At 43.8% G+C, this 17689-nt stretch overlaps 1 protein-coding gene across 1 annotated transcript in view; it reads right to left on the bottom strand.

Annotated features, from left to right (window-relative positions):
- LOC130575578 (PDZ domain-containing protein 2-like) overlaps positions 1–17689 on the bottom strand; it is a 55358-nt gene that overhangs the window by 14192 nt on the left and 23477 nt on the right. Inside the window, exons 10-17 of the mRNA XM_057369550.1 lie at positions 16646–16763; positions 14070–14202; positions 11229–11310; positions 10176–10279; positions 9301–9466; positions 7386–8176; positions 6077–6221; positions 483–4065 (exon numbers count right to left, since the gene is read on the bottom strand). Coding sequence (XP_057225533.1) covers positions 483–4065; positions 6077–6221; positions 7386–8176; positions 9301–9466; positions 10176–10279; positions 11229–11310; positions 14070–14202; positions 16646–16763 — 5122 coding nt within the window. The remainder of the gene's footprint in view (positions 1–482; positions 4066–6076; positions 6222–7385; positions 8177–9300; positions 9467–10175; positions 10280–11228; positions 11311–14069; positions 14203–16645; positions 16764–17689) is intronic.

Raw genomic sequence — 17689 nt, 5'->3', positions numbered from 1 at the left:
GAGGCAGATAAGATTATTTAAGAATAACTCTGTAAAACAGTCCCTGTTCTCTTCCCCTTATCCTTCCCTAATAGTTTTAGTAACAGACATTAATAGGAGACAGCTACATCTGAAGACTGCTTCTGGCAGGACAAMAAGCTCGTTTGTCACCACAGGCTGTGCTGGCAGCCAGTGCTGTGCAGCCTCCCCTCCACCACTACTGCTGTGCTGTAACATGGCCAAAAACTGACCAAAATCAGTTAGAGGGGACACAGAACAGGAGCCCAGCCATGCCAGGATAAAATGTTTCATATTGTAGRGGAGCCAAGACAGAGCAGCACGTGGCTCCAAGGTATCAAGAGCATGAATGGTACCCCAAATTGTGAGGGGACRGCAGGGTGGGGCCACAGCTGAAACGTGCTTTGGGGCAGATCTGTGGCACAGCAGAAGCTTTGCCCGGGGCAGGGTTGAAACAGTGCTACAATAGCAAATCTGACACCAACCTGATGGACCAGCTGTTGCCCCTATCCAGAGAGCTGCCATGGGGCCCGTCATCATCCGAGGCGGATCCCGGTGTTCCTGAGCCGCTGTCCCGGGGGCTGCAGGCTCCCATTCCCATCGCACCCGGCTCCGCGGGGCTGCAGCGGGCTGCCGGTGCTGGCCCGCTCTGGGCAGCCGTGCCGAGGGCTCTGCGGGGCGTGATTTCCAGCTCTGTCTTGAAGCAGCCGGGCTGCGGCGGCCCCGAGAAGCCCTCCCCGCACAGCTTGTCCAGGTCAGGCATGCTGAGGGCTCTCAGCTCCCGCAGCCTGGAGCGCGACAGCAGCGGCCGCCCCAGGCCYCGGCTGCGGCGCACCTGCGAGGCCGAGGCGGGGAAGGCGACCACGTCTGCCCCAGCTCCGTCCTCCTCGCTCCGCTGGGGCTTTCCGTCCCCTCTGCCACCCTCGGCCACACGCACCGGCTCTCTGCTGGGGGGAGACTTGGCTGCGGCGTTGGCTGGGCTGGGGCTGCCGCCGTAGGAGCTGAAGCTGCGCCGCAGTGCCCACGGTGCCTCGGCAGGGCTGGATGTGGTGGCCAACCCGCCACACGATCTCCTGGCGAGAGGCAGCCTTGCAGCCGAGCATATATCGATGGCCTTCACGATGGGCCGGTCAAAATTTGCTAGGTTTTCAAAGGATTTGATCCTCTGTTTGACAGAGAAGGATGATATCGGCTCATGTGGCCAGTTCAGCTCATAGTAATAGTAATTCCTCCTGAAGTTTCTCAGTTTGTCAGCAGTGGGGTAGCTGATGTCACTGGCTGAGGGGGAGGTGCCATGGACCTTCTGGGCACTTTTGGAGGCATACACCTGCTCCCTTCCACTCTGGCTATTCGGCAGATTCAGGTGAACCATCTTTAACATCCCCGCTGCTGCCTGTGGGTATTTTTCCTCTGCAGTCTGGCCCCGGGGGCCTTGCACAGGGTGACCCTCTGCAACGTGGCAGTCTTCCCTCAAGTGACCCGATAACTGGGATGGCATTGAGTAGGTCCTTGTCACAGGTTTCGACAAGCCACAGAGATGTCTGTCTCCAGCAGCATCTGCTTTTGAGAAATACTGCATGGTCCCCACCTCATCGGTCAGCCGAGGCACTTCCACATTCACTTCTTCTGTTTTTTCCAGCAATGGCAGCCGCAAAAATGATGCTGGTGAGGAAGAGGCAGAGGACGAGGARGAAGGGGATGATGAGGAGGAAAGCTTCACCTCAATGAAAGTCCGCTGGATCTCCTGCCCTTCCAGCTGCTCCTGCTGAGCTGAGGGGGACCCCAGTGAAGAAGAGGAGGCTCCAGCAGACATTCCTACATTTTGCAGATCTAATTGCCTGAGGTCATCTGCACTATAGATGCTCTTGGTTGTGTTCAGGCCGGTTCCAGGGTTATCAGTCCTCCCTTTCACATATTCAACTTTTGGTGTCCCCTGAGGTGGTGAAGTGACTATGGACTGACTGTCTCTGGCTCTGAAATCATCCACCTTAGCACCCTTACCCTGACACATCATAGCCTGCATGGAAACYTGCTTCTCTTTTGGCTTTCCCCATGACAGCTCCCCACAGCCACATTTAATTTCACTTGTGGTTGGACTGCTGCTGCCATTTAGGAGAGGCAGAAGTGAATCTTCAGAAATTACCAGAGATGGTGTATTTTCTAGCTCTGATTTCAGAGTTTTTGAGGCTGCTGAAATGCTCTTTCCAGGATCTGAGTTTGTAGGTGAATTACGGGACAAWGGTGTTTTCTTTCCCAAGAGTTTGGGGGACAGTTGTGGAGAAACAGAAGCCCTTTTCTGATCAGCCCCGTTGACTTTGGTAGGATTGATGCCAGAAGAATCTGAGTTCATCTTTGTTTTGCTTTTGATGGTGAACCCTTTTAGCTTTGGTCCTGTTTTAGATTTCTGATTATTTAAAAGGGTGTCCATTATACTTTTTTGTGCCGTTCCTTTAGACTCCTGACAGGATTTTTTCTGTGAGGATGGGCTGTGCGTTACTGCAGCTCCTTTGCAGTGATTTGTGCCTGAGCTTTGGACTTTTCCATTTGAAGTCCTTCCTGAAGTCCCAGAATTATTTTTCTCATTTTTTCCTGGCAAGTCATGAGTTGCATTAGCCTTTGGATCTTTAGATCTAGTGGGAAAGGGTGACCTGAGTGATATTCCTCTTGTTGACGACGCATTCATGTGATTGCTGTCTGTTTTAGACAAGYTGGACAAACTGCTGGTTTCTTTCTTCACCAAGCAGTAATTAACAGCATGGTTACAGTCATCAACCACTGTTTCACTTTCAGATTTGGATCTCTGTTCATCATGACATCCTTCTTTCTCAAACAAGTTGTTCTCCAAGACACTGACATTTCTAGCAGAGCAAAAGCTTGTCTTTTTGCAGTGCAGAGACCCTTTTTCATCAATGGATTCACAGCATTTCTTATGTTCATTACTGTTCCCCAAATCCATCTGTTCTGTACGTAAGGCACCATTGTTACAGAAAGAGTAAACTTCAGGGATACTGACTGAATTCTTTAGGATGTCTTTTTCTGGCAGGAAAATTGAGGAAGGAGAACACAGGGATGCAGAGGACACATCTGGACACTCTGAGGGACAYGCAGTGGGACCACCATGATCTTCTAAACCTAGTTTGTTGATGCTTCTTTCCAGGGACCCACACATTTCACAGCCCTTATTTTGCAAAACTTTGCTATTGTAAGGGTGCAGCTGGGACAGTGAGGATGAGCTTCTTCCAGAGGTGAGATGCAGCTCCTGTGCGGGCTTTTGCGGCTCATCGTTCATGCAACAGATCTCAATTTGCTCCTCATCTGACTCTGTTGCAGTACAGCCTGTAGGGGCAGTAGCAGCAGCACATTGCCCAAGCAGCACCTCACTAGCACTGTCAAAGGCTTCTGTGACGGACTCTGCATCYGAGTGAGAATCCTCTGCAGCCCCATACATCGACTTTGGAAACGGGTCACTTCTCTTACCTTCCAGAGAKTTTGCTGCAGGCAACTCATCCTCATTTAAACTGCTGAAATTCCTAGAATAGTTATTTAAAGAGTTTTTATTCACAGTAAAAAGTTTGCCTGTGTTAATGGAGTCCAACACAGATAGCCCCAAAACCCCTTGTGCATTAGCTCCACAATTCACAGTTTTTTCCAGCAGCTCCCCCTTGGCTGCTCGTGGCTCAGACCCRGGACAGCCTTCATCAGTGCCACAGCAGCACATGGTGGTGTACTCATCTCGGAGGGGACTTTCTGCACGCGAGGGGGTGCGCGAGGCCCTGCTCTCAGGGGCGCCCATCTGGCTGAGCAGGTCATCAATGTCGGTGACGGGGATGGCCGTGCACTCCTCATCACGGCTGCCCTTCGTGGTACCTCTGTGCGTGTCCCTGCTCGTGGCATCAGGCGGCAGTGTTGCTCTCTCCACCGCGCAGCCGCCGCCAGCGGCCTGCAGACCTGCTCTTTCTCGCTTCCCAGCACTCCGTTCTTCCTCCGTTGTGAGGACGCTGTTGACATTGGCCTGGTTTTGAGTGTCTATCCCTGGAGACAGGATGAGGTTTGTAAATCTGCTGACAGCTGCATCATGATAAAAAAAAGAAAAAAGAAAAAAGGAAAATCCTGTCAAATATAAGAAGTGACACAGAAAACACCAGGTTTTATTACAAAAATAGACACCCACATAGACTACATGTTTTCATTTTGCTTGACACACCTCCTCCTCTGTAATGATGTTTACAACAACTCAAATTAATCATAACCCTGTGTATTTGAGTAGTGCACAGAAGGGAGCAATCCACTTATCCAAGGTGAGTAGTCATGATCTGTTTAACTCTCATCTTTGAAATTGCAGCAGTCAAGCAGCCAGCTACCAAAGTGTCAGCATGCAGTAAGTCACGCTGAGCAGCGYTGCTTCTCATCACCTGTTTGATCACTGAAGTCTCCAACAGAGACTCCAAAGAGCACAGAAAGCCCTGACATAGCAAAGGTGACCAGGTAATACAGTGACATAAATAGTGTGCATAAATAACTTGGCTCTGACCCCCTYGCCACTTCTGCAGGTGTTCAATGTGACACACATGAGTGATGTTATGCACACATTAAGCACATGGGCTTTTCTGCATGTCTGGCACAGACCTCTCCTTGCCTCCAGGATATGTTTAACCCATACCTGGACAGCACACTGAGGTCTTTGTCACTGCTGCACTGACACATTCCTGCTCATCCTTTTTTTCTTCACATTTTCAGTTTTCAGCACTTCGCCCTAAGCACCAAATTCCACCTCTCCACAATGCTTCTGAGACATGCAACTGCATTCAAGCTGCCTTCCAGAGGCCAGTTACTATGAAATGTGGCCCAGAAAGTGTATGGAGAAGGAAAGCTTATTCAGTGTCAGCATCCTTTCCTGCTCATTCAAATGTGCCTGCACATCTCTGTACTTCTGGCACAATCCTGAAGGATTATCCACATCACTTAACTTAGGTATCCATGTTAAGAAGTGTTAACTCCTCCTGCAGTCAACAAAGGAAAAACACCTCAGGAGAGCAATCTGAAGCAGCCAGGTTAGAATTTGAAGTATTGCCCTGTTTCAGCATGGTGGATCACACTATGGAGACACTACCTTTTCTGCCTGTGGGACAGGGGAATGGTGAAGCAGAAGAAGTGCCTGACAAAGTAGTACCAATGTGTCCTTACACACATGCTATTAGTTTGAAAAGCCACAGCAATCTAAGGAAACAAGAACAAGATTCTGCCAAGTCTGGAATTCCTCAAAGAACAAATAGAAGTCAAGCATCTGGAAGCACTTTAGATTCCCAGGTATTACTAGGTACACAAAGAAGATCATAAACTAGAACAAAGCAAAATATTATGTTCTTCCTGAATTTGAAAAGTATGCTTTTCTTTTTCAAACACTTATTTCCACACCACATAATTTGTACAGTCTGTGGGGATTCATATATTGCTGTAGCAGCATAAATCAGCCCTGAGCAGAAAGCAAGCAGGTATCAAACATTTCAACTCACACTAGAAAACTTTATGTAATGAAACATGCAAATAAACATTTTTATAAGATTTTTATTTTCTTGGGTTTTCTGTTTCATCTTCCTGCACTTTAGGGAGTTCTGGCACATAAAAGGGAAGGAAGGAAAGAAAGAAAGAAAAGAGGCTTTTAATGTCTTATTGTCCATTCATAAAAACCTTACTAGAACTTTAGATTTAAGAGAGAGATAGAGATTTGATTMTCAAGGGTCAATATATTTAATGAACAGGCACAGCAATAAAATGAGTGGTCAGGACAGGGCTCACTGCCATTTTAGCTCCAGGACTGCGTGAAATGACTCAGGCCTCTGCAAACACTGGCAGGAGGAACCTACAGGAGAAGGTTTTCTCCCCTTGTCATGGTGCTAGAGAGGACCGTGAAGCCTGGTTTGATGATGAAGTGCTTTGCTTGGCTCACCACTGTCTCCCCCAGTTCTTCTCTGAATGCATATGGAAAACTGGGACAGCTGAAGGTCAGAYAGCTGATCCAAGGACATTTTCTTCCCTGGTACCCAGTATAAATGGTACAAAAGCAAAACCACTTTCTCACCTGATGCTGCCTTCTGGATCTCCAAGGTTACGGATGTGGGAAGACACTGCATAAGCAAGCAGATTTCCTCGTACGTCATCTTACTGACGGGGATGCTGTTGATGGTGGTAATCTCATCTCCCACAGCCATCTTGCCCATTGATCCCTGATGCAATGAGAGATTCGAGGAAATTATAAATACACATCAGAAGCCCTGCCACAGGGGCAAAGACTGCAGGGAAGCAATTAATAACTTAAGAGCTACATCCTTTATTTCACGTCACTGCGGAGCACAGGTACCACTGCTGCCAGTTTGCCAGCATATAAATAAAGAGCAGACTGTGCTTTTGCCAGGAGGAGAATTAAAGATGAATTTGAAACAGGAAGGTCAAAAGAGCTGCTGGTTTCACTGAGAGATGAGTATCAGGATGGAGGATATAGCCCTCTTAGTTAAATGAAATGGGATAGATCAGCCCTAGYTTCTTCAGGACTGGAACACTGTAATTTTTTTTAATTCCATGCATGAGCTACTCCTCAGGTAGAATTCTCTTAAACCACTAAACAGACATGAGCTCAGCTCTTAAGGTAAAAGTTTAAATATGTTTCTAGACACTTCAAARTAAGTCTTAGAAAAAGGCAGGAAAAAACCTCAAATCCCAGATCTCACAGCTCCATTCAAACTGTTATGCCATATCCTCTCTTATTCTAGTGGCCACTAATAAGATTAAAAATGCTACAGCCAGGTTTGTAAAACAGGGTATTATACTTTTTGCACTTCTGCATCTAGCAATTCCACAGCCAGCATAAGGGACGTATCTGTGTGGAATGGGCATGTATGAGATRCAGAAGAGCAATGAGTTACTGGTACTACCATGGCTCTTGGCAAACCTGGCCAGTACCTAAAGCCTCTYGGCTCCAGATCCCTGTAATATGGGGACCTGTGCCTATAGAATAGTAAARCATAACAAACATTTGTTACCACAGCATATACTTATTTTGTCTTTGCATGTAGTTAAAAAATAATAAATACAAAAATTGCATTCCTTCAAAACTGCAATTGCAAGGGGTGAAGAGACCTCTTGATCTCAGTGGATCTGCATCCTGCCTCTTTAAGTTTAGAATTAGCTGAGGTGCACATCTGAATCAGAAACATTTCGTTCAGCAGCAGTCCAGAAAAACAAGGGTGAGACATTTTGCSCAGCAAGGACAAACACTTCAGTTGCACTTACTCTCAACAGACYACTTGCTTAATAATAACAATAATCATCATCATCATCACTGCTGCAGTGGGAAACCACACTACAATAAGGCAACTCAAAATACAAATTACCATTTCTGCTGGTCCACCTGGCCGCATCCCTGTGACGACAACCTTCAAGGGCATGGCTTGGATTTCCAAATCCAAGCCAAATGACTCATGCTCATTGCGAACCAGAGTGACAACTTCAACCTGGCCCTGTCCAGCTGCATCAGATGTTTCACACTTCTTGCTGTGAGGGAGCATCCTGGCAACAGGCTTGTTGTAAGAGCCATGCTCCTCCGTCCTGTGCCTCTGAAGGCTTCGGCACTCAGTGCTCATCATGCTTTTCACTCTGGTGACTGCCCTGTGCTCCAGTTTTGGCGATCTCTTGGATTCAAGTTGTGCTTCCCGGAGCTCCCTCAAACTCAGGCTACCAAGACGAACTTCAGGCACACTTGAGTAATCGAATGCTATGATGGGGAAAAAAGGAGATTCAATTTGCTCCAGTGTGCTGTCTGCAGGCTCCACAGAGTTGCTGAAGATAGGGGAAGATGTCTCCATGCTACTGTATCTCGATGACTCACTGTCCTGGCTTTCCTCATCGATTTCTACAGATGAGGTTGTAACAACTATGCCAGCATCTTCCTGGCTTTTGGCCCTCTGGCTCCTGTGTAAGTGGGAACCTTCGTCATCATCACTGGCGTCACCATCATAGAAAACAACCCTCCTCTGTCGGTGAAAGGGGCTGCGGGCAGATTTGGGGCTTTCGCTGAGGATGCCGGGTCGGACAGACTCCATGTGCTTGTTGTGATGGCCAGATGACCTCCCACCAGCTGGAGAAGCCAATCCATTYGCTTTTGTCACTCCCGCATCTCTAGCAGCTAGGAAAAAAGAAGTTATACTTTAGCTGTACTTATGGATGATTTTTAACACCAGGCACCTCACTACAGCAGAATACATGTGGCTCTGTTTGCAGGGGAACGTAACTCCTCTTCACAAAGCAAAAACCAGGCTTTTCATGTCCTCCCTCTAATTACAGTAAACATCAAGAGGGACTGCAGCTAGCACTACAATTTATAGGTAATTCCCAAAGTCAGTTCATTGGCACATCTAGTCCTATTTGCAGTTTATTTCTAAATTATGACTATGACTCAAAGAAGAAAGGGATGCAAATTCAAGTGGTTCATTTTAGTTTGAACAACAGATTTTCTTTCATATTTTACTTAAATCTACGGTCAGGACTCCTGCATTAACTTACAGAGAGTAAAARCTGTTTTCTTGAACAAAGGCTTAAGCACTCAACAATCAGTTTCAAACTAACAACTAACAAACTCAAGAACACTTTCCACAACCTTCTTAGAAAGAACTGCATCTTATTTCTTAGGAAGTTATTTTGTTTTGCTTTGTTTGGCGGCTAGCTAGAAATGTAAAATGGTTTCAAACATGAAATAATTTCCAGAGAAAATAAGCTGTAGACAAAGGAATTACTTGAGAACCACAAAAAAGGGAGAATAAATATATCCTTTGAATTTGAGATCAGGTGCATGTCAGTAAGGACAGTAAGGTTCTTTCAGCCCATTACTGTGGGGAGAAAGACACACATGCAAAATATCTGATGTAAAATTGCACATTTGTTTGTTTTCCACTGCTGTGCGTGCCATTTTGAAGCTTTTGAGACAGCTATGAACACTTTTCCATAAATGTAATAARTAAGATTTGAAAATAAATGCTGTGCTGTCAATCTAGTTTTATCTGAACCAATCAAAGTAATTTTCACATTATCAGAACAGCATTTGAACAAAATACCATGGAAACAGGCACTTCTGTTGATTGTTGTAAATTCCTTCAATTTTCCAGAATTTCATGTGATCAGCACCAATTTGCACTACACTGCCTGGCATTTCTTACCAGTACAGGGACCACCAGAGCTCTCCTGTACAGGAACCCAGTGCTCAGTGACTCTCCCCGCATTAATCCAGAGACCAGACACAATTTCATCACTTACTCAGGTTGCCAGGAAGAAGAGAACCATCGTCCAACAAACTGTTCCTGTTCTTGTGACGGAGCTGCTCTTCATCACACGAGCCGGGTACAGCATCAGAGAAGGGGAGGTGGCTCGTCCCATCGTGGGAGAAGTACTGGGAAAGCTCTGCCTCAGAGCTGACGGATCCCTGCTGAAGAGAAGTGACCCTGGTGACCAGCTGTCATCCATACTTCAAGTCCCTGTCTGCACGTGAGCACCACACACTCCACTCACGTTGCCGAGTCAATTTTTAAAATAGAGGTCCTACTGGTGTATTGGCAGCCAAGCTGTTGAAACTGGATGGCTGAAACACTGCACATCAACACATTTTTAGCAAATAAAATAAATTAAAAAGAATTCCAAATCCCACTACTTTGCAGGTGTGGTTCAGTGCAGAAACAAGGGATGAAAGCATTCACTTTTATAGTTCCCTTTATACACATTCTACACTGAGCAAAGGGAAGGCTTTGTACCTTTGTCRACAGTGTCTATGGCTTCCTTGGCTTTCCCAGGCACAAAAGATTTTTTCCAGCACAGTGGCTAAATAGAGGGACTTTGTCTCAGCCTTCTGCCCACTGTCAGGACTCTCTTGCTAACTTTGTGTCTATGTCCCACAGAGCAGGGGTGCCTTGGAAGTGCAGGAGGTGCACTTCTCTGCCATGCTCCACACATCATGCCCAAAAGATATAGTCAAACAAACAGGAGTTTGCTGCTGACACAGYTTAAATATGTGACACAAGAAACAAACCCTTTTATGAAGCCCATGTGGCAGGGAAGGAGCATACAGCCCTTGTCCAAACAAGAGCTTCAGTAAAAGCTGAATTTGAAGCAGACTTTATTGTATTGAATCCTTTTACCCGGCTCGCTGGCTCCAAGAAGCGTTTCATAGTCCAGCTGAGGGGAGATGAGGTCTCTCCTTGTTTGGCCTTCACACTAGGAGATGGACTTTTTTGTACAGCTCCTGTTAAACACAGATTAGTTAGATGCCAAAAAAAGGTTGAGGTCCATACAACCATTCACCTTTTGAGCTTGTGGCTGTATTTAATCCCACTTATTTATTATGTGAATTGTTTTCCTAAAGTGAGATTAATTTAATATTTCACAAGCTCTCCCTCAGATCAGATGGAATGTTACCATTCACACATGTTATAACAGCCAGGCCCAGGGCAGTGCTGTAAGAAAGAGATGAGCAGGAGATGGTCTTCCCCACCTGTTGGAGCGTGCTGCTGACTAGGGGCAACCTCAAAAATCAGCAGCCACTTGCAAGATCAGCTTCAAAGTCAGTCTTAGCTGACACACACATAAAGGGTATCATAACAAATCTAACATTTCTGCCTGAAAGCCATCATATTGGTCACTCCGCCATTGCCAAGAGCTTGCTTTCATCTGCCAGATTTTAGGAAGTGCTAGGTCTGGAGTTCATACACAACACACAGATGCCAGAGCATATACTGTGTCATGACTTTAAAGATTAAAATGGTGTTAAAACATTTAGTCCAGCATGCAACACCTGGACTTTCTCAAATGGTCACTATACTATGTGTGATTTTTTTTTGCCTTTGATAAGGGCAAGTGTACACAGATGGAGTAGATCCCTCCTGTTCTTTCCCTATAACGTTCCTACTGGAACATTGCGCTTCCTCTCATCTTGAGAAAAGTTGAGAGCAACCAGCACTTGAAAACCCTGCTTTCAGGTCATGGCAGCCTAATGAAATAGGAAATAACATAAGCTGCAGAGCTAATCCATCTGAACTAGATATTTGTGCTAAAATTTCTGCAGTGGACGGAGTGATGACACTGTTCTGTTTTGAGAGTTCTCAAAATACTAATGTGGGGAACCTCAGAGAATGGCCTTAAATGTTCCTCCATCTGTTAAAGGACAGACACCAGAGAAGAGAGCATGTCACTACCTGTGACGTGAGAGGAGCTGGCATCCTTGCTCTCTCGATGGGTAGTACGTGCGATTGCTTCATCCATTTCCTGCTCCGAAACCTCAAGTAGGGAAGAAGATAAAGCTCAAACAGGGTACACAAAATTACAAGAGTCTTACCACTTATCACAAGTACATGATTCATTTCATATGAGCCACTATTTTTAAAGATGCAATAAAGAAGACCTAGCTGAGGGCTTCTAAGTCCTTGTCCCCTGRCTCAGACTCTCGATGCCACTTTCCTGCAGAATCCAGAAGCCTGCCAGCTGCAGGAAGACTGCATCCAAGTGCCACACAATACAAACAAATAAAACAGCCTCAGACTTAAAGAAATCAAATTAACCTATTATAGCACAATTTTAACTCAATTAAGAGCTGTATATTGATTTGTCAAGAAAATATGACTTTAAAATAGACAAAGGCTGCTTTGTACAAGCATACATCAAAAAATTATGCTATTCCACACTTAACATACCGGAAGAATACCAGACTTCCCATAATATTAGCTGTCTTTTTAATTTTCGTTTCTCCTTGCTTTTAAAAAGAAAACCTAACTCAATAATAGGTAATTAATGTTCCTCTGGTTTAAGAATAAATACTGGTTTACCATATTTGCTAATTTAGCCCTTAATTACTGCCATACGGTTAATTCTTATTAGTGGAAAACATGTAATTTTATACAGGAACAACTAGTCTGCAGGAATACATATTTAAGAAAGCATATTAATTCTGTCAAAAATACTTTCTATGCACATTGCTTTACATGAATTAAAATTCAGCATAAATAGAGACTCCAAACTTGAGTCTTCCTGAACCATGAAGATTTGAGAGATTCCGAAGCAAACTCAGCAGTTGAAACAAAGCATAAATGCCATATTCACTCAGAATAACAAGAAGAAAGAAAATGCTGTGGTATTTCTTTTGGAAGTACATGAAAACACTAAAGCAAACATATTCAGCAGCAAAATGTACTGTGGACCTTTTGTGTTATAAAGTAAGAAATTAGACATAAAATGTTCAAAACAACATGAACCTTTATAAAAACACATCTCCGTTTCCAGCCTGTGTCATGACCTTACAGCAAACCAAAAGTCCCTGGGCTCCTGARGCACAGGGAGTTACTGCAGGATATGGACCAAATCCTTAGACTATGATCCATGGCCTTAACAAAAACCTTTTGGTAAAACACATCCCAAGAGTAAAACCAAAAATCCATGCTTCTGCAAACTCTTTGATGTTTAGCATCCTTTATGGCTCAGACARTTCAAAATGAAAAGGGACAAACTTATTCCTAACTCCAGTCTGAATGCTGGGGTATTATTAAGAGCAAATAAAAYGAGATAAAATAGCTGTACTTATCTATCAATCCCCCAGTGCTTTCAGAAAATGGATGACAGCAACACAACAACAACAAATACGGGTTCCCTTATGGACATCCTCCAGAGATCCAGCTATGAGAGATTATRGATTCAATACCTCCTGGATTATGGATTCAATACTTAGGGTCTCTCAAGCTCAACTTTTAGCTTTTCATACATTTCTTGGCAATGGCCTTGTTGTCATCTTAAATATCACTTATGGAAAACTGTAATAGGAGCCACTTAATAGTTTTCCTCTGTTACTGAGTAATAGCAAGCAATTAGCTTAATTCAGTTCATCCTTTCAGCAGACACTAGGTTAAGTCATTCATCAGCTTTCAAGACCCCAGTGTAGCAAGAAAGATAGATGCGAAAGGCAGGCTCTGCAGTGTGGTGTTTTTATTCCATGCTACTTRCAGACTCCCCCAAAAGTCTGTATGCCTTAATAATGCAGTCACATTGAGCCATTCAKTTAGTTCAGCACACAGACTCACCAAAAATACAGTTATCTTAGGCTATAAGCCCAATTCTTACCCTCTCTGTGCTTACCTTTAACAGAACCACAGCCTGTCTCTTTCTAGCAGCACAAGGCCTTCCAGCAAAGATAATAAACTCTGGCAAGTAGACCCCTATTTGTTGATTGTATATTTTATTTAGCAGAAAATACACGATTAATTACAAAATAATTAACCTGAGTTCTCTGAGATACGACTTTATTAAAGCCTCCATTTGTAGTTACGAGTTCAAAAGTCAGAGTTTTCTGGACACACWAATGCAAATATTTTCACAGCTTCATTCCTGTTTAAACAGGAAGGTTTCATACACTCATGAAATTCTTTGAAATATTGAAATAAAAGAAGCTGTTATTCCCTATAGCTTGGCTAATAGGCTTTCATCTTCTATCATCAATTTTTAAAAAATGCTTGAGAACACTTACTTTGTAAATATGGCCTTATTTCCAAATTGACCTTGCATGGATTCAGTAGCAGTACACTCCAAATTCTCACGTTTTAATTCCTGAAGGAAAACTTTGATCTTTGGATAGATTTTACTTTATTGTAGTTGATCAATTCAAGCTGTTGAATTGAACTTATATTCCTGGCCTAAATGATATTCTACTCAAAGACAAAGTAACTGCAAAATAACTTTCAGGAGGTAGATGTCTTGTGCTGTATTTGTGTTGCTACTTCATCCAAGTGCCAAGAAAGATGGGAACACTTCATTCAAGCAGTTCCAGGAAAATCGCATTTGATCAGTGGGTGACTAAGTGAAAAGCAGCAGGGATAGTCCAGCATTGCTATGACTTACAAAACTGGGAAGCATCATTACGATCCTGACATCTTGCACAATACATACCATAGAGAGAAAAAGCCATTTTCTTAATTTTCTCTTTTTCCGACAGCAATACTTAAATCACAGTGCCAGACAACAACAACCCAGATACTGACCCATTTTCTCCTCACCTTTGGGTTAGGATGACGACTAATGATTAGGCTGACGGGGCCTGGTCCACACTCACTCAGGATCGCGTAGGCTTCACTTAATGCCGCATGACGCAGGCTCACAGAATCCGCCTCCAGAATCTGGTCACCCCGGCTGCAGAGAGACACGGAGTCACCTAATTAGAGGCACCTTTCATGCAGAAAATGTGTACTTTAAATGGATGGACAAGATTTTTCAAAGATGCAAGTAGTGTTCCAGAAAAGATGTGTCTTTCCAAGAAGCCAGTCTCGCTGCTGCTCCCAGTGATGTGGATGGTTTAAGTTCTGTTGAGCTCATGAGGGAGGCTCAGAGATCCCTTCTGCACTTATTGTCAGTGCAGAAAAACTCCGTTAAACCAACCAAGAAAACTGGCTGCATTTGGACCTGGGTGAAAGCAAGCTTCAATTCCAGTTCTGTATTTAGATACTTACTGAGCACAGAAAAGGAAAAATGAGATTCAGACGGGCTGTTCCTTCACACCATATTGAACTACTTAACAGAAACACTGATAAGAAATTCATTATTTAGATAGGAGTTTATGAAATTACTCCAGTAAAAAATTGAACTAGGTAAGCCTGTATTTGCTAAAAATTAACATATAGAACCCATTAAAAACAAAAAACTCCCCTGAAAGAAAAACACATTGTGTGATTTACAAGGGTGTGTAGTGATAGACAAGGAGTATGGCTGAAAAGATGGCAGGATTAGATGCCTTAAACTGAAAGATGGCAGGATTAGATGAGAATATTAAGAAAAAATTCTTTACTGTCAGGGTGGTGAGGCACTGAACAGGTTGCCCAGAGAAGTTCTGGATGTGTTTGAGGCCAGACTGGATGGAGCTTTGAGTAACCTGATCTAGTGGAAGGTTCCCTGCCCATGGCAAGGGGTTTGAAACAAGATGATCTTTAACATCTCTTCCAACCCCAACTGTTCCATGAGTCCATGATTGTTTAAGTTTGTTTTCCCAGTTTCTTAACTCTTGCTTATGGTGCTCAGACATCTGGAACTACTCAAAAGGAAGTATAATCAGATAGGGATATCATTAAAGCATTCTCCATAATTCCTGAAACATTTGCTTTGAACAAGATTCTTCTTTCAAAGAATCTACTACTGCTGGCTTATGTTGGGCTACTTGTGACAATGACATTGTGCTTGCACTGTGAGTGCACACACCAAAGGCAACATAACAATTGCAATTCAGTAACCTGAAATTCTGGCACAGGCTCAAGAAAGCAAAGAGCGACCTATCAGCTGYGCAATCATGCCACTGCTCTGCCCATCCTTTAGACTTACACAAAAGGAGTCACAGCCACATGACTGAGAGGGGGAGCTCAGATACAGAGGAGCTGGATTCGAACTTCCCCTGGCATAGCAAAGCCAGCATTTGATTAATGGCATTTTCCAAAAATCAAAACCATCCTGTAAGTCTTGGCCTACGAAGCCATAAATTGCTGATGGGACAACAGAAGCAATGTCTCAAAGAAGCAAGCTAAAAATCTGGGAAATGTGCCTGGATATAATCAATCACGTAAACCTAATATACAATACAGCTGTTACATACAGACATAACCAGCACTGCAATGTTTTCCAAAGGGGCCTACAAGAAAGCAATTTACCATTAAATGCTGTCTCCTATAGACATTTCTATATGATAGGAACTTTCAAGGGTTTTGGCAGCAATGCGACCATAAAATTATCTTCTTCCCTTATTCCAAGAAATCAAATTTCTCTTCTGCAGTTTTCCTAGTGAGCAAAGGAAACAGAAGGCACTCTCTCTCTAGCCATGTGAAAGCAAGGCATTTGCTCAGCTTCTCTGCACCACACATTCAAAGTGGATCACACAGTGCCAGCATGTGTTCAGCACAGCCTCCCCTCTGGAGCCATGCTTCCAGGGCTCACCAGCATTTATGCAAGTACACAGAAAGTGGGAAGGTTTCCTCAATGGTTTTCAAAAATGAAGCCTCCACAAGAGGAAAAGCAAGTCAGTTAATCCAGTGTAAAGCACAAGGGAACCCTGGGAATGATTGCTTCCCGAAGACATCCCAACACCATGACAGAGTGAGGCAGGCGGATGAGCCCGCAGCAATCCTGCCAGACTGAGGGCAAAAATCACTGCTGCAGCCACAGACACAGGCAGCTGTAAGAACATCTACCCCAGCTCTTTTTAGGGGAGTTTCAGGTGACAGAGCTTCTAGCAGAGCTCTGCAAATTTYCTTCAAGTCTAGGGTCTCCAGCTGCAGCTCTAACAAAAAAAGCATGAGGCTGCACTTCTTGCTGTTCCCCTTTTTCAAAGGGTGCTATTAAGCTCAGCTTTCTCAGTGTAGAGAATTAAAAAAAAAAAACAACCCAGACCTTAACGAYCATGCCGTTTCCAGAACACAGAATAATATTTCTTGGGTATTTAATATGACTTTAGAATGTCTTTATTTAAATGTTTTCTTTTTGGTGAATTTTTAAGTACAAATCTCCTCCCTGCTACATCAACCAATTGGTTGAAAACAAAGTCTCAATTGATTTTATTATAAAACCACTCCAGCATGTTTCTGCTTTAACTAACCTTAATCTGCCATCCATTTTAGCTACTGATCCTGGGGCCAGGCTGTGAATGTATATCCCGGGAGAACTGTTTTCCAGCGTGAGACAACAGGCACCAATGCCGAGCCCAACCCCTGGCTCTGTGAAAAACAAGGACAAAGAAATGTTGAAGATTGTAATCACACAGGACACATAAGTGTTTGTGTTCCCATATCCCATCCGAGCTCAGGACTCGTGTTATTGTTTCAGGGCTGGCCTTAGGTGCAGTCAGGAAGCCAAGACCAACAAGTGGAAATCAGGATTGAAAATAGCTGATTCTGACTTTTTTCTGAGATTCATCACTCTCAGAAAATACTCTGTGCATCGTGGGAACCTCCTGGAAATGTTGCACAAGGTCTGATCTGGTCCAGGACAAAAAGGAATAGGGGCAACAATTCAATCAAAATGCCATTTAAAATTATGAAAAATGGAAGAATGGCAGAAAACAGGAGAATGGAAGATCCTTACAATTGTATTACTCTCTTTTGTTAAATATCTGTATGGCATTCCTCAACAAAAGAAGCACAAAGGAAGGTAAGGCACTATCTCTGGTTTAACGATCACCTCTGTCTGCTTTCACCTTTGCTCTCCTTCAGGTAACAACATCCCTAAAGTAGGAATGACTGTACATTCTCTCTCTCTCTTATATTCTTTCTCAAAATATTGAATCCAACCTTTAAAATCACTATAGTTTAAACCTTAAAAATAGGCATACTTGTCTAGCACATGTAACAGATGCTTTAAGTTTATAATGACCAATTATTAATAATGAGAGCAGCCCTCACAGAGGAGTCCAAATAGGTCATCTAGGAACTTTTCAACACTCTTGCACTTTGCCTTTCTCGGAGATACCCTTTAAGAGAAGGGCATGGCCACTTGGTCTGCCAAGAGACTGATTTACATACTGCCTGGTATCTCACAGCCTCCATCTCTTGGCAGCATCAACACTGACTGCTTCCCGTAAAAGGTTGCTGATGCTGGAGCAGCAAAATGCAGAAAGGGGAACTCTTCAGAAGTTTTTGCATTA

Source organism: Malurus melanocephalus, unplaced genomic scaffold (assembly GCF_030028575.1).
Source record: "Malurus melanocephalus ecotype Western Australia unplaced genomic scaffold, MMel_1.1 scaffold_113, whole genome shotgun sequence".
Lineage (NCBI taxonomy): Eukaryota > Metazoa > Chordata > Aves > Passeriformes > Maluridae > Malurus > Malurus melanocephalus.
The sequence above is the reverse complement of the archived record's forward strand: the minus strand, read 5'-3'. Positions and strand labels throughout refer to the sequence as shown.